Source organism: Rana temporaria, chromosome 8 (genome assembly GCF_905171775.1).
Source record: "Rana temporaria chromosome 8, aRanTem1.1, whole genome shotgun sequence".
Lineage (NCBI taxonomy): Eukaryota > Metazoa > Chordata > Amphibia > Anura > Ranidae > Rana > Rana temporaria.
This window is the reverse complement of record NC_053496.1, coordinates 27,659,877-27,684,333: the sequence shown is the minus strand read 5'-3', so window position 1 is coordinate 27,684,333 and position 24,457 is coordinate 27,659,877. Positions and strand designations below refer to the sequence as shown.

General features: G+C 43.0%; 1 protein-coding gene across 1 annotated transcript in view; it reads right to left on the bottom strand.

Moving 5' to 3' along the window:
• Nucleotides 1-24,457, bottom strand: part of ADAM12 (ADAM metallopeptidase domain 12) — a 706,349-nt gene that overhangs the window by 274,690 nt on the left and 407,202 nt on the right. Inside the window, exons 8-10 of the mRNA XM_040361428.1 lie at nucleotides 22,980-23,051; nucleotides 10,170-10,339; nucleotides 6,184-6,268 (exon numbers count right to left, since the gene is read on the bottom strand). Coding sequence (XP_040217362.1) covers nucleotides 6,184-6,268; nucleotides 10,170-10,339; nucleotides 22,980-23,051 — 327 coding nt within the window. The remainder of the gene's footprint in view (nucleotides 1-6,183; nucleotides 6,269-10,169; nucleotides 10,340-22,979; nucleotides 23,052-24,457) is intronic.

Here is a 24,457-nt window from a genome sequence, read left to right as displayed (position 1 = left end):
GAAAATAAAGCCCCAAAAAAAAAAGAAAAGGACTGATAAGCTGCAATATTATATGCATGGGGCCAGATTCACAAAGGTTAGCGGATCTTTAGATCCGTGTAACCTATGTGTTTTAAGATCCGCCCTCGCAAGTTTGTGAGGAAAGTGTCAAATTCACAACACACTTACCTCCAAACTTGCGACGGCGGATCCTAACTCCCCCAGCGGAATTCTAATTCCGCGGCTAGGGGAGTGTCATATTTAAATCAGGCGCGCTCCCGCGCCGATTTAAATACGCATGCGTCGTCCGGGGAATTTCCCGGCGTGCATTGCTCCCACTGACGTCAATAGGACGTCAGTGGTTGCGACGTGAGCGGGACTTGCGACGCGCGTGTTCGTGAATCGGCGTACGCACACGACGTAGGAAATTTCAAATTCGACGCGGGAACGACGGCCATACTTAACAATACTTACCCCTGCTTTTAGAAAGGGTAAGTATACGACGGAAAACCGCTACGGAAACGACGTAAGAACACAGCGTCGGGTCCGCGTACGTTCGTGAATTTCGCGTATCTCGCTGATTTACATATTATTCAGTGTAAATCAGCGGGAACGCCCCCGGCGCCATTTTTAAATCAAAAAAAAGATCCGACAGTGTAACACAGTGTGACACTGTCGGATCTCAGCCCTATCTATGCGTATCTGATTCTATGAATCAGGTGCATAGATAGGACCAGAAAAAATCCGAGATACGATGGTGTATCTGAGATACTCCATCGTATCTCTTTTGTGAATCTGGCCCATGCTCTTTAAGATACACTTTAAGATATATTCTGTAATGTACATTGCATCTAACATACCAGCCCTCTCCACCATGTAGTAAAAAAGTCTTTGCACTGCAAACTATCTCAATTACAGGGATCGAACGAAACAAAAAGTGCATCGTTAGCACCGCTTTAATTGGCCACATGTTCCTGTAAAGAAGAAGGATGTACAGAATCTAGCCTGAAGCTTTCTCTAGTGTTTTACAAGAATTAAGAATTAAATCTGCAACATTTTCCTATCCTCATATTGATTATGCTCTTAGTTCACAGTTGCTTATGAAAGCAGCACGAATGCATGATTCTCAGCACCACAACAGTCCTCTAGACCAGTGTTTCTCAACTCCAGGCCCCAAAGCGCCCAAACAGGTCATGTTTTCAGACTTTCCATTTTGAACAGGTGATTTGATCCGTTTCACTGCCTTAGTATTTACCACAGCCATTTCATCTGAAGTAAATCCTGAAAATATGACCTGTTGTGGCACCTTGAGGACTGGAGTTGAGAAACACTGCGCTAGACCAGTCATTCTGAACTGGAGTTTAATGGAATCCTAATGCTCCTCCAGAGGTTGCTGGTATTTCCTTGAGCTGTAGAAGGTTGACCTCCAAACTAATGGTGCCGGTTCTGAGGGTCAACGACAACTTGCAGAGCCAGTGGCACAACATCAAGGAATTGTAGCCATCTGTAAGAGTGATATTCTGACCACTACTGTAAAAGGGGCTTTCCTACCACTAATCACAAATCCAATTGGAATTTTCCCACTGCCCCCCTATGAATCAATTGTTAGCCTCTTAGATAAAGAATGTATCAAAAATTAATTAATAGTACCATCATCCAAAACAAGATTAGATATTAGTAGGGCTAAGGGTACCCCAAGACCCAAAAAGCCCCAAAAAGGGACAGGCGGACAAATGGACTATATCGGTACACAGTAAATAGATAATTAAAAACAAGAATAGATAAAAAAAATAGGAAGATGGCCACCACAAGAGACATCCTCTCCAGTGGTATAGGCATTTGTGAGCTGATGGGTTAATCTGCTCTTGGGTAAGCGACACAGTCTCTACTCCCCAATGTATAACCATGTATGTATTTGCTCATGTTGGTAGGTTGACCTGCATGATCTTTCTCTATTCAACCTGTTTATATGCTGTTTGTTTTATTGATTTTTAGAACCTCTCCTGACGAAGCGACGTATGTCGCAAAACTAGTAGAGACCTTGTGTATCGTGACCTCTACCTTCACCGGGATTCCCCCATGGGACCTAGTTTCGGTGACACGTATGGCTGTCACGATACTTGTATTGTTTTATCGGTTTGTGATGTTTGATGTTTTTTATGCATTTTTGATACTATGTTAATAAATCTACCCAATGTTTTGATCTACTCTTGTTTTTAATGTATCTTGTTTTTAATCTATTTACTGTGTACCAATATAGTCCATTTGCCCACCTGTCCCTTTTTGGGGCTTTTTGGGTCTTGGGGTACCCTTAGCCCTACTTCTATCTAGCCCCCCCCCCCATGAATTGGTTTTAGCATGAGTTATCCTGAGAGTTTAAAATTTCAAAGGTTCCTCTGGGGTAAAAGATGTAGAGAAAGGCTGCTCCAGACTAAGCTCATCCAGTGTCGGGACAAGGTCATCTAGAGCCCAGGGCGAACATGACAAACTGTGCCCCCCCCCCCCCCCCCCAGGATGTAGGAGCATTATGTGACAGCAAAAATCCCACCATAAAAACACTGAGCACTAATCCACATGCTTACCCCCCTGCATAAATTCCCCCTCCTCTCAGTACAAATCCGCCCCTTGCAGAATTCTACCTTCTCAGCACAAATCTTTGTATACCCATCTCCCAAATCCTACAAGCTTCCAAGTCATTTTCTAGCAAAAAAAATACTGTATTTTAATTTGTAAGCAACAGGTGCCAGAAAAAAGGCTTAGGCATGAAGGGGCTAATATCAAATAAAGAGGTCAGGAATCAGAAACAAAACTGCAGCTATCTAGAATGACTCCAGCATGTCGTTTTTAAGCGCCTTGAGGCGATTAAGTTCGCATTTGTTGTGCTATATAAGTTTCTCACTCACTCACTCACTAAGTGGGACAGCTTGTCATAGGATTTAGAAAAAGAAAGTTTGATAACAGCAATCCAGGTATATGAAGGACCGAACCATCAATCTTCTAACCAATGGAACCTATCAGCTTCCTATTTGACTAAGGGGCATAAATACTGGCCTTGAAGACCAGTGTTGTATTAAGGGTGAACCAAGCATTCTCCGTTTAATGAAACATTTACGAGAGGCTTTTGCAGAAGTCAGCAATGAAAGTCAAGCACTAAGAAAACAATTAGCAGAGTCATTATGGGAACAAGCATGCCCGCGGGCTTTCTATGAAACAGCTGTGTGCATTAATCTGGCCACCTTTTCATTAAGCAATTAAAAGATGTTCCCACTATATTTATGATTAGTCTATGAAGTTCCCATGCAGCCTGGTTAGCGAAGTCCCCTTTCTTGATTCAGTTTTTTAAATAGAGACAGAAAAAGAAAATATGTTGTAAACGTACTGGACTCTTATCTGAACACAAAGATTAAAGCCCAACTCCAGCTTTGCCATCACTTTAAAATAGTTTCTTTTGGTCAAGCTGCCCCCCCCTAATCCATTCACCTGGCCCCTAATCTACATGCAGGGCGACGGACACATGGATTCCAGTGTTTTTTTTTATTTTTTGGAAAGCGCATGATTAGAGCCTGAGGCTTCAAAAAAGGGTGGGCTTTGGGAGCAGAGCACTTTGCCCTGAGCCCACCCAGTCTTATTGCTATATTGAATCAATATTCGCTATTGTCTTCCCGATTCTCCTCCCAGCCAATCAGAAAGCGGGTCTTAAGACCCGACTGGCTGAGAGGAGAAGCGATCGTAGGAGGAGATGCAGAAAGGAGCTGAAGCTGCCAACGACCTAGATGGGATAATGCGGGACTGGTGAGCATGATGGGAAAGGAACATGGATAAACCGACCAAACGTTGGACAGTTTGTTTGCCGCCCAACCCCCCCCCCCCCCAAAAAAAAATGGAGCCACTGCAGAACTGTGTTCTGGCAACGGTACAGGGATTTCCTGTGCTGTTCTCAAAATAAAAATGTAGTCAGGCTTAGTGACTTGAAGCGCATTAGAGCGGAAACTGCATCAGTACCTGACCTCACAAATGCGCTTCGGAAAGAATGGTCAAAAATTCCCATAGACACTTTCTTAAACCTTGTGGACAAACATCCCCGAAGAGTTGAAGCTGTTATATCTGCAAAGAGTGGGCCAACTTAATATTAAATACTACGGACTAAGACCAGTAGGGTATTTAGGTTTTGTGCTGCCCTAGGCCTGACTAAACTTGTGCACCCAGATAATTTAAATATGACCCACCCCTTCCTGTCAAGGCCACACCCCTTTATGTTTAAGACCCACCCAGAAATTTTCGAGTGGGGACACTAGTTCTGAGGGCCTGGGGGGGGGGGGGCGGCAATGGATTCCCTTAATTTGCATAGATTTCCTCTCACTTCCTGTTTGGCTATGGGGCAGGAAGTGGAGGGAAATCTCTGCAATGGGACAGGGATGGTAAAAAAATAAACTGACAGGAGATATAACCCTCCCTTACTCTATCTAAAATGAAAAATAAAAAGTGTTGCCTATCGTTCTACTTTAAGCACAAATTTCTGATAATTTTATGGAGAGGACTAAAAAAATATAACCATGCCAATGATGCAGCAGAAAACATACAGCACAGTGAGGAAGGTTTGTGGTCCAGGATGATTGGACAGTCAAAATTAGAAGCAGCTTGCGTTACACTAACAGTGTAGCACAAGTCGGCAGGGACTCTTTCTGTGCTGCCTCCATGCAAAGTGCTGCCCTAGGTCTGGGCCTTGTTGATATATCTATATCTATACACACACACACACTCACCGGACAGTTTATTAGGTACACCTGTTCAATTCCCTGGTAACACAAATTGCTAAATCAGCCAATCACACGACAGCAACTCAATGCATTTAGGCATCTAGACGTGGTGAAGAGGACTTACTGAAGTTGAAACCTGAGCATCAGAATGGGGAAGAAAGGGTATCTAAGTGACTTTGAACATGGCATGGTTGTTGGTGCTAGACGGACAGGTCTGAGCATTTCAAAAACTGCTGATCTACTGGGATTTTCATGCACAACCATCGCTAGGGTTTACAGAGAATGGTCTGAAAATATCTAGTAAGCGGCAGTTGTGTGGACAAACATGCCTTGTTGAGGTCAGAGAATGGGCAGACTGGTTCGAGATTATAGAAAGGCAACAAGGCAACTGAATGCACAAAACCTTGAACCTTGAAGCACATAGTCTACGGTAGCAGAAGACCACGCCGGGTGCCACTTCTGTCAGCTAAGAACAGGCAACTGAGGCTACAATTCACACAGGCTCACCAAAATCGGACAACAGAAGATAGGAAAAACGTTGCTGGTCTGATGAGTCTCGATTTCAGCTGCGACATTCAGATGGTTGGGTCAGAATTTGGTGTGAAAGCCTTGTATCAACAGTTCTTGTATCAACAGTTCAGGCTGGCGGTGGTGTATTAATTTGGGGGATATTTTCTTGGCACACTTTGGGCCCCTTATTATCAATTGAGCATCGTTTTCAGCGACCTACCTGAGCATTGTTGCTGACCATGTCCATCCCTTTATGACTACAGTGTACCCATCTTCTGATGGCTCCTTCCCAGGGCCGCCATCAGGAATTATGGGCCCCCTTACACAGCTTGGGCAGAGAACCGGGGGGGGGGGGCTTGCTCCCGCCTGAAATTGAGAAGCGGGGGGGGGCTGCCGCAAATTGAGAAATTATAAAATTATATATAAAAAAGGGGGTGTAGCCATCCGGGGCCCTGGGGACCTCTGGGCCCTTTAATAAAAAGAAAAAAATAAATAAAATATGTGTATATATATATATATATATATATATATATATATATATATACATATATATATATATATATATATACATATTTTTTTTTTTTTAAGAAATTACAAAAAAAAGGGGGGTTGCCATCCAGGACCTCTGGGCCCTTTAATAAAAAATAAAAAAAATAAACCTCTGTGCCCTTTAATAAAAAATAAAAAAAAAGTGGGGTTGCCATCCAGGGCCCTGGGGACCTCTGGGCCCTTTAATAATAATAATAATAATAATAATAATAATAATAATAATAAAAAATACATAAAACAAAAAAATAAAAATAAACATTGGCCCTGGAGACCTCTTAGCCCTTTAATAAAAAAAAACTACTGCACCCAAGTGTTATGTTAGCATCACTATGGTTTATTTCAATTAGAAACTTAAAAAGATAACAGCAGGATTATTTGTAATACTCACCATAACCACGCCACCAGATTTGTCTGCTGTGCACATGCTCATGATGGGCGCCATGCCAATCGTTGTTCCCTGGAAGTGCACCCCGCTGTAATTATAAGAAGGAAAAAAACGTAAGAGGTTAGTATGCAATATTCAATATGAAAGTCATGGTTCATGTTTCCATTATCACATATGAGGAACGCTTCTCTGTTGTTCTGGCTATGCTGCAGAGAAAACGTTTCATTACTCACATTAAAGCTGCCGGAATGGGAAGACATCTCATTTCTACAAGCTCCCATTAGCATGGTGCTGTCACTGTATTCATCTGAATATCTGTCACAGACGTTATATGGGCAATGAAGCAGAGGCACGGACACAGCAAAGAGGAGGGAGCTGCCAAGCAGCCATCTTAACTTATTGTTAACTGCTTTGCACTGTCTGCATAATAGAGTGATGGTTAAAGTGTATGCATTTTTTCTTATAAACTGCAGATGGGTTTTTAAACTTTATTTCCTGTGCTATATAAAATCATGGGACTAGCATTTCCCTTTTGTCCCCTCATTCTTTAAAGGAGACCCGAATTGAAAGAAACATGAGCAATGCCATTGTGGACATCCTTCTAAAGCCTCATACACACAATCGGACTTCCATCGGACTTTTCCATTGATTTTTGTTTCGAAGGGCGTTGGCCGTGCACTTGTTCTGCATACACACGGCAGGACTTTTTCAGCCAAATTTCACCAAATCACGTGTTTTTTCAGCTCTTTACCGCCCTGTGGGCAACTTCTACTATTGTAGTCTAAACTTTAGCATTGGTTCTGAGCATGCGTGTGTGTACTTTAGTCCGATAGACTTGTGTACACACGATCGGATTAGCCTCCATCGGACATTTGTTGCCTGAAAGTTTGTCTGTTTTCACAGCGAACATTTGTCCGATGAAAAAGCGAAAACATTTGTCTGATGGAGCATACACACGGTCGCATTGTCCTATCAAACAGGTCCGTCGGACATTTGTTGTCAAAAAGTCAGATCGTGTGTATGGGCCTTAAGAATACTATTTGTCTGACCATGGCCTTCAATACCTTTTGAATTATCAACCCAACACTAAATGCCAATGAGAAGGTCAAAATAAGATCAGCATTTCTCATTTGGATAATTGTTCCAAGTTAGTGCCCCAAAAACTTTTGAGGTCAGTATGACAACAAAGTGAATAGCATTTTCCGAAGAGGAAGCCAGCCGCCATATTATCTCTCTTTTTTTAAAGAAGTAACTGGCACTTTGACACATAATGAAATGTATTTTTTTAAGGCAGAGGCATATCTAGGGGTGTAAATAAATCTTGCTGTTTATGAAACAAATGACGGAAACTGCCATCAACATAAGGCAGAACATAGCCTGTAAATCACAATATAGCAGGGTTTCTCCAGAGGCTGCTAGAGGTTCCTTGGGAACTTTCTGCCTCTCGGATAAGTTTCCACTGACACCATTGACCTTTTTAGCTATCTGCAAATGGGGAATTCTTATGACCACAAGTGTAAGCAGCATTCTTCCCACTGACCATTACACTAATGTATCATGCGTTGTAGATATAGACATCTTTAGGATGAATTTCCTGAGATTGGAAAGTTATTTCAAGGATTCCTCTGTGTTTAAAATATTCAGAAGGGCTGCCATATAGGATAAGGTCTGAGCCCATAATATGACATTATCATCCTAACCCCTGCAGAATCTCTGGGCCAGATCCTCAAAAGGGATACCACGGCGTAACTGCTGTTACTCTGTCGTATCCCTGTTTCTAACTATGGAACTGATCCACAGAATCAGTTTTCCATAGTTAGGCAGAAGATCCGGCATGTGTAAGGGACTTACACTGCCGGATCTTAGGATGCAGTACCGCATCCGCCGCTGGGGGCATTTCGTGTCGAAATGCCGCCTCGGGTATGCAAATTAGCACTTACGGAGATCCACAAAGCTTTTCAGCTTCGTTTTTTCTCCGTAAGTTTTAGTTTGCAAACGCAAAATTAGGGCTGCTTTTACAAAGTGTAAACTGTTTACACCTTGTAAAAACAGACCCTTCTGTCCAGCGACACGATTTTTTTTTTGTTTAGAATTTTTTTTTCGCGCCGTATCTTTTTTTTTTCGACGCAACTTTATTGACCCGTCGCAATCCACAAAGCTCGGCGTAATGTAATTTCGCGCTATGCACGTCGGGAAAATGATGTCACGAGCATGCGCAGTACGGCCGGCGCGCGCCTAATTTAAATGGGAATCGCCCCCATGAAAAGAGGAACGCCTTGCGCCGGCGGAATTTAAGTTACACAGCCAAAAATTTCTAGGTAAGTGCTTTGTGGATCGGGCACTCAGGTAGAAATTTTAAGGCAGTGTAACTTAAATGGAAAAAATTAAGTTACGCCGGATATTTGTGGATTACCCCCTCTGTTCCCAATTTTGGGATACAGTGCACAAAACTGTTAGGGGTCATTGCCTTATTTATGGAGAACAATCTCAGAGAAACCTGTCTCCAATATGCTGAAAAATGTTTTCTTAAAGCGGAGGTTCACACAAAAAGTGAACCTCCTCTTTTTGGATCCCTCCCCCCCTCCGGTGACACATTTGGCACCTTTCAGGGGGGAGGGGGGTGCAGATACCTGTCTGAGACAGGTATATGCACCACTTCCGGGTCTGTTCCCCGTGGGGAATCCAGCATTCAACGTCACTCCCCCCGCTGTCTTCTGGGAAACACTGTTCCCAGGAGAGAGCGGGGACCAGTGACGGCGAGCCACGATCCTCGCGCATGCGCAGTAGGGAATCGGGCAGTGAAGCCATCAGGCTTCACTTCCTGATTCCCTCACCGAGGATGGCAGCGGAAGCAGCCGAGTACTGAGCGATTGCTCAGCCTCGGCTGCTGACATCGTGGGCGCACTGGACAGGTAAGTGTCCATTTAAAAAAATAAATAAAATCGGCTGAACCTCTGCTTTAAAGTGATATTAAAGGTTCCCATTTTTTTTTAATATCAAATATGTCATACTTACCTCCACTGCGCAGTTCATTTTGCACAGAGTGGCCCCGATCCACCTGTTCTGAGGTCCCACAGCGGCTCTCGCGGCTCCTCCCCGTATTAGATAACCCCCTCTGGGAAGCTCTCTCCCGAGGCAGTTACCTTGCAGGCGCACTCCTGTGTCATATACTCAGCGTCCATAGATGCCAAGTGTATGCACACGGCCCCGCCCCCCGGCGCCAGCATAATTGGATTTGATTGGGAGTCAATGGCTGCGCTGCTATCAATCTATCCAATGAAGAGCAGAGAACCTGTGGAGAGAGCGACGTGGGATCGCACCCATGTAAATTCGGGGCCCAGGTAAGTAAAACGGGGGGGGGGGGAGCTGGGGGGCCGGAAACTGCAAGGTGTTTTTTGCATAGGATTCATTAAGGTGAAAAAACACTTAGGTTTACAACCCCTTTAACTTTCCGAGCGTGTGTACAGGGCTTAAGAGTGCCTTTGCACTGCAATGGAAAGGAGAACGGGGAAAGCCGAGAACCTGGCAGGAAAACTGACATGGAGCTTTGGCCAGGAATCCCGGCCGTGTGTATGCTCCATCGGCACTGCCTCGCAGTGTTCCCTCATAGGAAAGTAGTAGATCTGGTGGGGAAAAAAAACGCTGGGAATCCCGACGGGAAAAAAGAGAGCAGGTTCTCAATTTTCTCATCAGGATTCCCGGCTGTTTTCCTGACGGAAAAACTGCGAGGAAGCATACACACGTCCGGTTTCCCCTGCCAAGAGCTCTTCTGGCAGTTTTCCTGCCGGAAAAAAATGGTTGTGTGTACGAGGCTTAGAGTGTTATTGCTGTGACGTAGAAAATCACGTAACCACTCATGAAAAAATTATCTGAAGCAGTCCTTAAAATTGTCTGCCTGGCCCCATTTCATAAAGATTAGCCACAGATAAGACACTTTTGATTACTTAAATTGTCCACTTTTGCAAGCAAATATTTTTGGAAGAGCAGACCTTACTAGCTGTGCGTTGTCATGAGCCTTCTGAGGTAGTAATGTTAGCTTCCTCCAGTCTAGGAACTCGTGCAGGCTGGTGAAAGGATCTTGAGTTATCGAGCACTTATCTGCATCACTCCAAATCTCAACGCCAACCAATGCCACTCGAATATTTAATTGCCTGAAAAACTAAACATATAAACAACATTAACAAGAAAAAAATTGAGACAAATAATAATAAGAAGAAGAATGTATGTTTTTAAACTAAAGAAAGAACTGTAGACTTGCCACCTAAGTGTCACATTAGCAAAATAAAAAAATAAAAATCTATACTCTTATAACAGCTAGATGAAGGTTACATCATCCTAAGAGTTATTTAATTAAATGCAACATTAAACCAACTGATAATTCCCTTAACATGCCAACTGAGTTTTAATCAGTAAAGATTCCAATTAAGACAGGGAATCACGAAAAAGTGAAAAGGAGCCTTTTTTATCTATGATGCATAATTTATTTCTCCAAAGTTCAGTATGCTACAGGCCTGTCCTATGGGGGCATTGAGCTCCGAGTCTAAATGTAGATGATGTCGATTTTTTTCTTGAAAAAAAGACATACGGATTATATTCATAATGTAAACTCATTGAAATACTGGCTTGTCAATATTTTTACCATTTATATATTACCCTCTAATCCCCCAAAACACATATTTTTACAAAGCGAACTATAATTTGACAGACTTCTACATTTCTATGTAGAAAATAATTTGTTTACCTGTTATCCACCAAAAATACTGTATTTATTGGCAAATAACACTTACTTTTTCACCCTACAAATCGGTTGCAAATAGTGTGTGCATATATGTGTTATACGCCGATACTGCAATTTGGACTGCCTCGGAGACAGCGGGGAGGGGGGTGAGACGAGCGCCGTCAGATTACATACAGCGAGAATCTCCTGTTTACTTAGCGGCCTCTGTAATAGGAAGTCCTGTCTCCTGGGCCGACACTGGACCAGTCTGTCTATCATAGAAGCCGGTCCAGGAAGCGGGACTTTGTATTAAAGAGGCCACTGAGTAAACGGGAGATTCTCGCTTTATGTAATCTGATGGCGCTCATCCCGCCCCTCTACCTGAGATGGGCATTGATCAGGCTGCATTGATGGGCAATGGAGAGAGTGCAGATGGGCATTGATCAAGCTGTATTGATGGGCAATTGTGAGGCTGTGGATGGGGCATTGATCAAGCTGCATTCATGGGCAATGGAGAGGCTCCAGATGGGCATTGATCAAGCTGCATGGATGGGCAATGGTGAGGCTGTGGATATGCATTGATCAAGCTGCATTAATGGGCAATTTTGAGACTGCAGATGGGCATTGATCAGGCTGCATTGATGGGCACTGACCCTTATTTTGCTTCAAAGTTCTTTGTTTAAAAATAGTATTTTTGTACTCACCGTAAAATCCTTTCATGGACGGACACAGCCGGACACAGCCTTAATCTTGACAAAGTGGTATTAGCCTTCATTCAGGAGTGACTAGGCAGAAACTTATACAACGCGTTAAACACCTCACACACCATACAGCAACACCCAGAGGTCGGTCCCTCTGGGTATAACCCCTTTCTCTGCATCTTGCAGATCAGTTCGTCAAAAAGCAGTACAAACATAAAAAGGTGGGGTGGGTGCTGTGTCCGTCCATGAACTCAGAGAAAAGGATTTTACAGTGAGTACAAAAATCCTATTTTCCCTTTCGTTCATGGATGGACACAGCGTTATTCTTGACAAAGTGGGACGTCCCAAAGCAGTGTCAAACACGAGGGGTGGAAACAGCATAAAAATAAGCTTCACACCAAAACAAAAACAGAGCTCCTCAACTGAGGAGTTGCAACTCTAAACAGCCACCTGCAAAACTTTGCGGCCGAAAGAAGCATCCGAAGATGCACTCACATCAACCTTGTAGAATTTAGTGAAAGTGTGAATGGACGACCAAGTCGCTGCCTTACACACCTGAGAAACAGACGCTTGGTGTCGGAAAGCCCAAGAGGCACTTATTGCCCTGGTCAAATGCACCGTGACAGGAAAGGGGGCACCCGACCCTTTATGGCGTAAGCCTGAATCACAATCTGCCGGATCCACCTGAAGATGGTGGCCGACGAGACCGTCAGGCCCTTCTTAGGGCCAGCCACTGAAACAAACAGTGAGTCTGACCTCTGGAACAGAGCAGTAGCGGACAAGTATACTCTCAGAGCTCGGACAACGTCCAAGGAATGCAACGCCACCTCCTTAGGATGTGAAGGATGAGGACACAAGGATGGAAGTACAATGTCCTCATTGAGATGGAATAGATCTCCAGGCCTATGGGCCCGAAGGCAGCCATGTCTTCTCCTTAGCTAGGTAGAAAAAAACTGATCTGCAAGAAGCAGAGAGAGGGGTTATACCCAGAGGCACCCCCCCTGGGAGGTACTGTATGGTGTGTGAGGTGTTTAACACTTTCGATAAGTTTCTGCCTGGACACTCCTGAATGAAGGCTGTGTCCGTCCATGAACGAAAGATAAATTTACGTTTTTTTTTCCTGAATCTTCCCTCTTAAAATGAAGGTGCGTGTTATAACGCCTGTGCGTGTTATATTCTGATAAATACTGTATGTATGACAGAAGGTCGTGTTTTATAGATGTAGAAGGTACTTCCCCAGACTGATCTAATCTGTTAGGGGACAGCTGTCTGTTGCAGCCGAGTGGGTTTTTTCATCCCCCTCTTTCTCTCTTCACACAGACACCCAGAACTGCTTGTTTGTAAACTCCCTATTGGAAGAGCCTGAGCCAATCACCAGGCAGCAGCAAAGGACTGTGGGGGAGGAGATACAAAGCCAGAGGAACTAGGCTAGAGCCTCTTTTTTGCCTGCACCCCATCAGGAGAGCATCTCCTGCACTCTATTAGGTAGATTCAGGTACAATGGTGCAAACTTGCGGCGGCATAGCTTAGCGTGTTTAGGCTACGCCGCCGTAAGTTAGCTAGGCAAGTACATGATTCTAAAATCTACTTACCTGCTAATATACGGCGGCGTAGCCTAAAGCGGGCTGCTATAATTACAGTCAGTTTTAAATGTTATTAATTCTAACAGTTATTGCAGTAACTCTCTTGCAAACAAAATGTAATGCAGCCTTGTGATAATAATGTGAAAGAAAGGGTACATTATTATCAAGGCTCAAACGGGTTGGATTATTGGATGTTATATCTACAGAACAAGGGGCTGATTGGTGTGTCTCATCTGATAAAGCAAAAATTGGCATGATCAAAAGCATGTACATCAGTCTGATAACTCACTATATCGGGTCTCCCTCAGTACACAGAACATGGGAATATAATCATTTTAGTAAATATAAACTGCTAAATACACTATAAAAAAGTGGCCTGTAACCAAAGGACTAATAATGGTCATAAAGACCCAAATGTTTAACCACTACCGGACCGCCCACCGTAGATTTAACTCGCTACTTTGACATTAAATACCGTTGTAATGGCAGTAGATAGCTGCCAAAAACCCCAGTATTTTCTTCAATGGCGGGCGCTCTGCTTTAGGCTAAAAGTAGTGTCCGCAGTGGATTTGCCACAAGATCACTTTTAAAGGGCGGCAGGAGAGGTGCCCGCTCCTTTCCGGATCCATCGGTAGCCACTGCAACAATCCGATACTTTACCCTGGTAGGCAGGAAGTCAAGTGAGAGAATGGTAGCCCCCACTTGACTATGCCATAGGATGATAGGAGCGACGTCAAACGTCACTTACACCCAACGGCCTTAAAGGGACAGTTTAAAAAAAAAAAAAAAAAAACATTTTATTTTATTTATTGCTTTTAAATGTAAATGTGAGATGTAAGGTCTTTATGACCCCAGATCTCACATTAAATAGGTCCTGTCAAGCTTTGTTTCTATTACAAGGGATGTTTACAAGGGATTACTACTCATTAGGGCAATCTGCCCTCACTTCCTGTCCTTGTCATGGCTGCAGAAGAAATGGGGAGAGTGGCACAGAAAACAACAAACATTTTCAGAAGTTTCAATCTACTAAAATGCTGAATTGAAGAGAAGAAGCTGGGACAGCCGCACTCCAAAAACGTTCCTTTTTTATTAAAACTGGTCACAGAACATCACACTCCACAGCAAACAATCAGGAAAAGGCTAACGTGTTTCGCACTGTACTTCAGTGCTTATTCATAGCTATGAATAAGCACTGAAGTACAGTGCAAAACGCGTTAAACTTTTCCTGATTGTTTGCTGTGGAGTGTGATGTTCTGTGACCAGTTTTAATTAAAAAAAGGAACGTTTTTGGAGTGTGGCTGTCCCAGCTTCTTGTCTTAAATTTTGCATCAATTGCATTGCCGTCACCCACGGTTTGGATCCAGTGAGTAAAAGTTCCTTGGTTCATCTGAGCAGTTACTTTTCTTCTCTACTAAAATGTTATTTTGTTTTTTGTACCTGTTTTTTTTATATGGCCCATGGAGAGATTTCTCATCACTTCCACACCGATACGTAGTGAGAGGGAATCTCCCCAGTAAGGACATAGAACACAAATGGGAATAAGAACCAAAGAGAGCTTATAACCTAATGTCAACCTATCCAAAATTGAAATATGTTTGGACTGGAAATATATACATCAGACACAATGTATGACAGACCAACTCACTATGAGAAAAAAAACCTACAAAGGTTGTTACAGGGCAACCCCAACATCAGACAAAGTGTCCTGGTGCACTACAGCTACGTCTGAATACAAAATGAAATGTTCAGTTTATGATTCTGCAGACCAAACATTCTCAATGCCCTCATTATAGTCTTTTAACAGACTATTTATGCATTCCTCTAATCATTCAGAAAGAAATTATTCATTTTCTTTCTTCAATCTTACTGCAGTCTCCCAGAAGCAATGCTCAGGAGGGAAGAGAGACCATACATAATTATCAGCAAGGGGCTACAGTCCCATTCCAGGGCCCTTTAATGGCAAGGCTCAGTCTAGCAAAGGAAACATTATATAAAATTCTAATTATAATAAACTGAATATGTCACAAAAAGGGTACCTGAATACATAGCAGTTCACTAATTAAAGTAAACTCTGCATCTGCTAAATTTCACAGCGTCTTGATTAATGTTAAAGTATAATAGAAAATGCCTTTTTTGGTACCGCCATGTTAAATAATTATTTGCAGTGTCCACGCACCCAGCAGAGTTGAGAACTCTTTCTCTATAGCGATGTCAGAAACTCAATTGAAAGAAGCCAAAAGGCTGATGCTGCACTGCTGATTAATTGGCAATGGCAGAATCAATTAAAAATGTAAAAAGCAAAAGTAAATCTAAGAAAGTTTTAGAGTACCTGCTACAAATAAGGATTATGATGACACTTTGATCTTACTTCACACAGTGGGTACAGAAAATAACCCCCCCCCCCTCATTTTATAACATCATGTCCAAAAAAAACAAACAGATTCACGGAGTTGGAAGAAGAATCACCCCTCCTTAAAATGACTTGTAAACTCAAATCAGGTGTAGCCAATTACCTTGTCAATGGCACACAATGCCATTTGACTTTCAACTGTGATCCGCTGTAGTCATTTTGATTAGTTCACCATGAAAAGAGCTTTTCTGGAACATTTCAGTCCCTGGTAGTGCAACTGAAGAAAACAATCAACTGTGGGTGGCAAGGCACGGTGACCGGGATTTCCGAGATAATGTTTTGGACAACCACAAGTCAGGAGATGGACACAAAAAATGTCAAAGGCTTTATATTGATAAAGAAGCCTAGAAATACAGTGAAGTCTATTATTAAGAAGTGAAAGGTCTTTGGTACAACACAGACCCTCCCTCGATCAGGATGTCGCTCCAACCTACATGTAGGAGGCAGGAGGAAATTGGTCAGAGGCTAACCAGAGTTCTACAGCATCTCTGAAGCAGTTGCAGGAATTTTCGACAAAGAATGGTCATTGTGTGCATGCGACAACAATATCATAAATTCTCCACAAATGTGGTTTGTATGGGAGGGTTACAAGGAAAAAGCTACTCCTCAAGAAAGGCCACATGCAGTCATGACTGAGATTTGCCAAAAATGCACCTTGAAGATTCTGAGGCCACATGGAAAAAGGTGTTATGGTCAGACGAGACTAAAGTTAAATTACTTGGCCTCAACACTAAACGATATGTCTGGTGGAAATCCAATACAGCTCACCATCCAAATAACACATTTTCTACAGTAAAGCATTGAGGTGGTAATATACTGTTATTGGGGGAGGGGTTTCTCTGCAGCAGGGACTGGAGTACTTATCATGATAGAAGGAAAAATGGGTGGGGCAATGTACAAATTAAACAAGTTAAATTCTTGAGGAAAATCGGCTGCCCTCTGCCAAAAAGTTGTCGATGGGAAGAAGGTTTACCAATGACCTAAAGTACACAGCAAAAATGACCAAACAGAGCCCAGATTTAAACCCCATTGAAAATCTGTGGAATGACTTGAAGACTGCAGTCCAAAAACGGTCACCATCAAATGTAACTAAACTTGGGCAGTTCTGCAAAGATGAGTGGGCAAATATTGCAAAGTCTACATGTGCAAAGTTAGTAGAGAAATATCCCAGCAGACTAAAGGCTGTAATTAAAGCAAAAGGTGGTTCAACAAAATACTGACACAAGGGGGTAATCCATTTTAACATTTTGGTTAGGATGAAGGAAAAAAGCTGGGACAGCCGCACTCCAAAAAAACTCCTCCTTTAATTAAAAATCACAAAATACATGCCACAGCAAAAAACAGCACAACAAAAGAAAAGCTGACGTTTCGCACTATGCCTTAGTGCTTCTTCATAGCTATGAAGAAGCACTAAGGCATAGTGCGAAACGTCAGCTTTTCTTTTGTTGTGCTGTTTTTTGCTAAAGGAGGAGTTTTTTTGGAGTGCGGCTGTCCCAGCTTTTTTCCTTCATCCTAACCTGCATTTTGATTGCACTGCCTGCACCCTTGGCTCGGACCACAGGAATCAGATTACCTGGTTCTCTTTGAGCGGTTACCCACTCTCTCATTTTAACATTTTACTTACATGTTGGTGTTATATCTTTCACTACCATGCTATTGGTCGAAGTAAATACAGCTGGATAAAACAAAAACTGTGTCTGTCCATTTCAGGGTGCAAAGCAACAAAATGTGATTATTTTCTATACAAACCGTATGTGCTAGATTTGATTTAAGGTCAGCTGTCACACAGATAAGTTTCACTTTAATTGTATGTAAAGCCAAAACTTTTTGTTTTGTTTTAAATATGAGTAAGAAAGGTTTAAAATCCCTAGTAAGTTACCTTTTGCTGCCTATTTCCTGCTAAAGGGCTCTTTCGGACGAAGCGCCCGTTCAGGTCCGCCTGCCAGTTTTTTAGGCGGACCTGAACGGGCGCTCCGTGCTCCTCTATGGAGCCGCGAATGTCAGCGGTGACATGCCCGCCGATATCCGACCCGCTCCGATCCGCCAAAGTGTGACGGAGGAAAAACCTACTTTTCCATCTGTCTGGCAGATCGGATCGGGTAAACACGGACAGACGGTCCGTGTTCATCCGATCCCCCCATAGGGGAGAAAAGACAGGGCGGTCCCTGCACAGTGTGCGGGGACTGCCCTTTTATTCGCCGGCTCAGCGGGGATCAACGGAGCGATCCCCGCTGAGCAAGCGGAGGTTTACGTGTAAAAAAAAAAGTCAAAAAAGCTAGATTAAGGTTTGATCCAGGCAGGGCCATCTTTTCCATTGGGCACGCTGGGAAGTTGCCCGGGGGCCCCGCTTGCCTGGGGGGCCCCACCGGCTGCCCAGCAACCCCAGTAAAAAATTGTGGAGAGTGACGGGTTAGAACTGCCCATGCCCAGTTTGCGGAAATCACAGAGAAGATCCGGTCCTCCACGAGTGCGGGGGGTTGCTGATGTAAGGGGGGAGTGATGGCAAAAATGTAAGGGGGCACTGATATAAAGGTTCCCCCTCCTATATTAGTGACCCCCCTTACCTTAGTGTATTTACTCTACGGAAGGTGGTCTCTGGTCACCAGAGTGCCCCCCACATCAGAGTTCCCCTTTACATCAGAGTCTGCAGGATTCCCCCTTACAATGCAAAGGGGAACTCAGTCTGCGGACCCTGATGTAAGTGGGAAAGAGAAAGCAGTTGACTCTAATATAAGGTGGTCTCTGGTCACCAGAGCCCCCCTCCACATCAGATTTCCCCCCTTAGATCATGATCTGCAGCGTTCCCCTTTACATAAGAGTTCCCTTTCACTGTAAGGGGGAATCCTGCAGACTCTGATGTAAGAGGAAACTCTGTGCTGGCTGGGTTATAGTAACCTGACCTTCATGTCAATGAAGACATTTTATTTTTTTTACTTTTGTTTAACTTAAACACATTGCTCATAGCACTAGCTATACGTTTAAAGTTTAAATACTGACATTTGCATTGTTCGGCACTGAAAACTGTAATTGTAGCTACTTTTTTTGCAGTGGCAGTAAAAAATGTGGTTTTGCCAGTAAATTTTATGATTTTTGTCAATAAATTCTCGTGCGTGTTTGTGTACACAGGGCCCCAGTGCACTGTATTGCCCAGGGGCCTATAATGCTCTTAAGATGACACTGGATCCAGGTCAGTGTCAGGTGTGGTTGAACACAATGGCCGGCCTAAGAATCACAGTCCAAAACAAAAAGTCAAGTAAAACTATTTTTAATCTCCTGACTAGTAAAATAGACAGGTTACTTAACATTAGGGATGAGCAGAACACCCCCCTGTTCGGTTCGCACCAGAACCTGCGAACACACCAAATGTTCGTGTGAACTTTAGAACCCTGTTAAAGTCTATGGGACTCGAACATTTGAAATCTAAAGTGCTAATTTTAAAGGCTAATATGCAAGTTATAGTCCTGAAAAGTGTTTGGGGACCTGGGTCCTGCCCCAGGGGGACATGTATCAATGCAAAAAAAGTTTTAAAAACGGACGTTTTTTTCGGGAGCAGTGAATTTAATCATGCTCAAAGTGAAACAATAAAAGTGAAATATTCCTTTAAATTTCGTACCTGGGGGGGGGGGGGGGTAAAGTATGCATGTGAAATAGCGCATGTTGAGGGCATGTGGCATGGTACAGTTCAGGGGGGGGGCCCCCCCTCTTTTCTGCGGCCAACCAGGTTGCGTGCTCGGATAAGGGGTCTGGAATGGATATTTGGGGGGAACCCCACGTCATTTTTTTAATTGACGGCGGGGTTCCCCTTAATATCCATACCAGACCTGAAGGACCTGGTAATTGAAATTAGGGGGGTACCCACGCTTTTTTTTTTTAATGAATTCTCTTTGAATTTGCCGGGAGCCGACAATTCATTATAGCCGCGAGTCAGTTTTAAATTACCTTTTTTCCTTCAGAAATGACACTTTGTGCAGGGACAGTTCTAAGTACGGGAAACATGCGCTATTTCACATGCATACTTTACACCCCCCCAGGTACGAAATTTAAAGGAATATTTCACTTTTATTGTTCACTGCTCCTGAAAAAACTGCAGTTTTTAAAACTTTTTTTTGCATTGATACATGTCCCCATGTGCAGGACCCAGGTCCCCAAACACTTTTTAGGACAAAAACTTGCATATTAGCCTTTAAAATTAGCACTTTAGATTTCTCCCATAGATTTTAACAGGGTGTTCTGCGGCTTTTCGAATTTGCCGCGAACACCCCAAATTGTTCGTTGTTCGCCAAACAGGCAATGTTCGAGTCGAACATGAGTTCGACTCGAACTCGAAGCTCATCCCTACTTAACATCCATTAACACAGGGGAAGACAAATTCTATCCCAGGTGAAGAACAAGATGTGTTCAATGAATAACCCCCTGCAGCCTGCTACAACCCTTCCTCTGCCACCCAGTTATCTCAAAATCCTATGTGGCAGATATACTCCATCCAAAACTGACAAGGGCTGTTTGTCACACCGGGTAAGTGTTCGGCCTAGTTCACACCTATGCAGGTTGCAGTTTGCATATTCCAGGTGCATTTTGCATTTTTCAATACACGTTTTTGATCTGTTGAAGTCTATGGAACCAAAAAAATGACTAAAGTCCCTGGCCCTTTCCATGAAATGCACAGATGTGAACGTGACCCATAGGAAACCATGTTAAATGGACTATATCGTGTTTCTACAAAACTGAAAATGCATTAAAAAAATGCATAGGTGTGAACCAGACCTTAATCACTTGCCGACTGTATAACTTACATATACAGCGGCAAAGCTCTGCTGCACAGAATTGCGTATCTAGTACGTGGTCATGCACTTGCGGCTCTGGGGTGCGCATGGGCAATTATACACAGCGGGAGCAGATCTGCAGGTATTGTGGACTCAGTGTTCGTTGGCATCCACAGATCATTAGACAGAGAGCCAGAACAGTGATCTGCCTATGTAAACAACGCAGATCGACATTCTCTCAGTAGGGAAGACATGGATCCTGTGTTCCTGCAAAGCAGGAATGTAGATTAAAACCCTTCTATAGTAAAAGAACCTCCCAACAGTACACAAGCACTTGCTAGGCACACAGTTAACTCTTTGATTGCCCCTGATGTTAACCCTTTCCCAGCCAGTGTCATTAGTACAATAACAGTGCATTTTTTTTTAGCACTGACCACTGTACTAGTGTCACTGGTCCCCAAAAAGTGTCAGTTAGGCCCCGTACACACGATAGAATCCATCCGCTGAAAAATCCCAGCAAATGGGTTTCAGCGGATAGATCCTATGGTGTGTACACTCCAGCGGATCTGTTTCCGCGGATATTTCTCCCCTGGGATGGATTCCAGCAGATCGAATATTTGCTGACATGCCAAACAAATCCATCTGCTGGAATCCATCCCAACGGATGGATCCGCTGGTCTGTATAGACTCACCGGATCCATCCGTCCGAAGGGATCCCCCGCATGCGTCGTAATGATTCGACGCATGCGTGGAATTCCTTATATGACAGCGTCGCGCACGTCGCCACGTCATAATCGCGGCGACTGCGCGACACGTCATCGCCAGAGGATTTCGGCGTGGATTTCAATGCGATGGTGAGTACACTCCATCGCATTAAAATCTGCTGAAATCCTCGAGAGGATTTATCCGCGGAAACTGTCCGCTGGACCGTATCCGCGGATAAATTCTCCCGTGTGTATGGGGCCTTAGTGTTCGATTTGTCCATCGCAATATTGCAGTCCCGCTATAAATCGCCGCCGTTACTAGCAAAAAAAACAAATACAAACTCTATAAATATATCCCATGATTTGTAGACACTAGAATGTTTGCACAAACCAATCAATAGATGCTTATTGTAAATTGTTTACCAAAAATATGTAGCATCATTCATATTGGCCTAAATTGATGAAGAAATGTCAATAATAATAATTGGATACGTTTTATAGCAGTAAGTACATTTTAATTTTTTTCCCCCCAAATTTTCGTTTATAGCGCAAAACAAATAAATCCAGAGGTGTTCAAATACAATGAAAAGAAAGCAATTTTTGTTGGAAAAAAATTGACAGCGTCACACGATGGCGCAATTGTCAGTTAAAGTAACGCAGTGACATATCGCAAAAAATGGCCTGGTCATAAAAGGGGGTAAATCTTTTAGAGGTCATGGTAAAGTAAAGAGGGGTCAGGGTTCATGTCAGAGTCAAAAGTTGGAGTCAAAGGTCAGTGTCGGTGTAATTTAGGTAGGATTAAAGGACAAACCAAAAAAAAAATCAGGAGCAGAAGAATTTTTTTAAGGTTGTTCTTTGCTGGAAGGTTATGGTAATAGCAAGAAATATACAGCAAAATATTTATAATATTTTTTTCTTTTCTACTATTTTGTGCCAGTTTTCCTTTAATAATAATAATAATAAAAAAAAACAGGAGATACACATTACCATAAAAGTAACCCCACTTTGCCTTGGAAAAAGAAATGCGGTATAATTCCCTGGGATACACTATGTAGTTGTGATATGTAAAGTTTAACACATGTTAAAGTTGCAAAATTGTGCTCAGGTGTTAAGATGTGTTTTACCTCCATCATAAAGGGGCTAGGGGAAACTATCTACATAAGAAATGTGGGAATATAAAAAAATAATAAAATGTTGTTTAAAAAATTGCACAGCTTCTACACAGTGAACAATTAAGGTTTCATCTTTTTTTTAAAGCGGAGTTCCCACTAAATGTAACATTTTAATCTATATATGTGTCTCATGAGGCAATCACGTTGTATAAGTCAGTTCACTTACTGTATTTAAATTAACCGCCGATCTCCCGAATAAACTTATAAAGACACTTTATAAAAATGTTGAATGCAATGTGAAGCCCACAAGCATTTACTTCCTGGATATGGTGATGATGAATTACCATCATGCACCGTTCCATCCCGCCCCATTCTCGTGCATGCGCTTTCCGGTCATCAGCGCAGCGCCGATAACCTCTGATGTTGCTATCACAACGGTGGCATCATAGGAAGCACCCGCCCCGCTGCGCTCTACGAAATACCGCGATAACTCGCAGCAAGCCACCACATTGACTCCTGAGAGCAATGACAAAAGCTCCCAGGAGACACTGCAGTAAAGGGAAATTACGCACTGCCCGCACAGTACCAGAAGAAGGTGACAAATGACAATAACACGGGTACTGTAAAAAAAAAAAGGTCAGTTTCTCAGAAAACGGCTGCTATGGTATTGACGTGAAGTGTCAAATAAGGATGGAGCTCCGCTTTAACCTCTGAAAACTAGAAATCTCACACAAAATCTAAAACAAAAAATAAAAACAAATCAAATATTTTCGGAACTTTAAATTAATTTACAAATGAATGACACTGACCTTATCCACATAATTGGCCATTTCTAGAAGCCGATGTTTAACTTTATCCACATCTTTTCCTTGTCGCTGATACTGAGAAGAAGAGAACAGTCATCACCAGCTTTTCAATAAACAGCAGAAGATACTGTAACTGTAATTAGCATAATCTTTGCACCTGCAAACATGGCTGCTAGAGCTACTCTAAAATCTCTGAACATTCAACAGCAATATGGTAAAGTGTATTTTGGAATCCTCAGATTGCAGATGCCACAATGGCAGCCAAGGGAAAACTGCTCTAACGATTGTATACAGAGATGTCGGGATGTACAAGGATTGATGGGACCCACTGCCCCATTACTCCACTGCTTTAAAAATGATGACACCTGTGCAGAATAAGATTATGTAAAACTTTTTCATAAAAGGGAAGATGCTGTATATATGAAGAGCAAAATAGATGACTGTGCAAAAATGTGATAACATCAACAATTGTTCTTTCCAATATTTTTATTGAAAGAAGTTTAGATAAAACATACCGTATTTGCCGGCGTATAAGACGACTGGGCGTATAAGACGACCCCCTAATTTTCCAGCCAAAATGTTGGTTTTGGGATATACTCGCCGTATAAGACTACCCCCTTCCTACTAGTCATGCCTCGCCTCACGGTGCCACCATTACATGCCAGACCTTGTCACTACATGCCAGACTGTGCCCCATTACATGCCAGACTGTGCCCCAGTACATGCCAGACTGTGCCCCAGTACATGCCAGACTGTGCCCCATTACATGCCAGACTGTGCCCCATTACATGCCAGACTGTGCCCCAGTACATGCCAGACTGTGCCCCAGTACATGCCAGACTGTGCCCTTACCTTATCCCAATACATGCAGAATCGCGGCCGTACGATTTTTCAAAAGCCGCGCCTTCTACGTCTTCTGTTCCGTGATACACAGGAGGCACTGTGTTCAGTGTTCTCGGACAAGAGGGCCTCCGTGATAGGCGGAGACTGAACACAGTGCCTCCTGGGAAGCTGGGGAGTGTTTCCGCTTATCACGGAACAGAAGACGTCGGAGGCGCGGCTTTTGAAAAATCGTACGGCCGCGATTCTGGGATAAGGTAAGTTAGGTTACCGGCGTATAAGACGACCCCCGACTTTTAAGAAGATTTTAAGGGGTTAGAAAGTCGTCTTATACGCCGGAAAATACGGTAAGAATATAGAGATACATTGAGGGAAAAAAGTATTTGATCCTTTGCCGATTTTGTACATTTGCCCACATGACAAAGAAATGATCAGTCTATAATTTTAATGGTCGGCTTATTTTAACAGTGAGAGACAGAACAACAAAAATATCCAGAAAAATGCATTTCAAAAAAGTTATAGTCCCATAGAAAATATGCGGAGAAGGCTGAAGGTTCGAGTTACCAAACGTCAGCCTCGGAAACCTTAATGACTTGGAGAGGATCTGCAAAGAGGACAAAATCCCTCCTGAGATGTTTGAA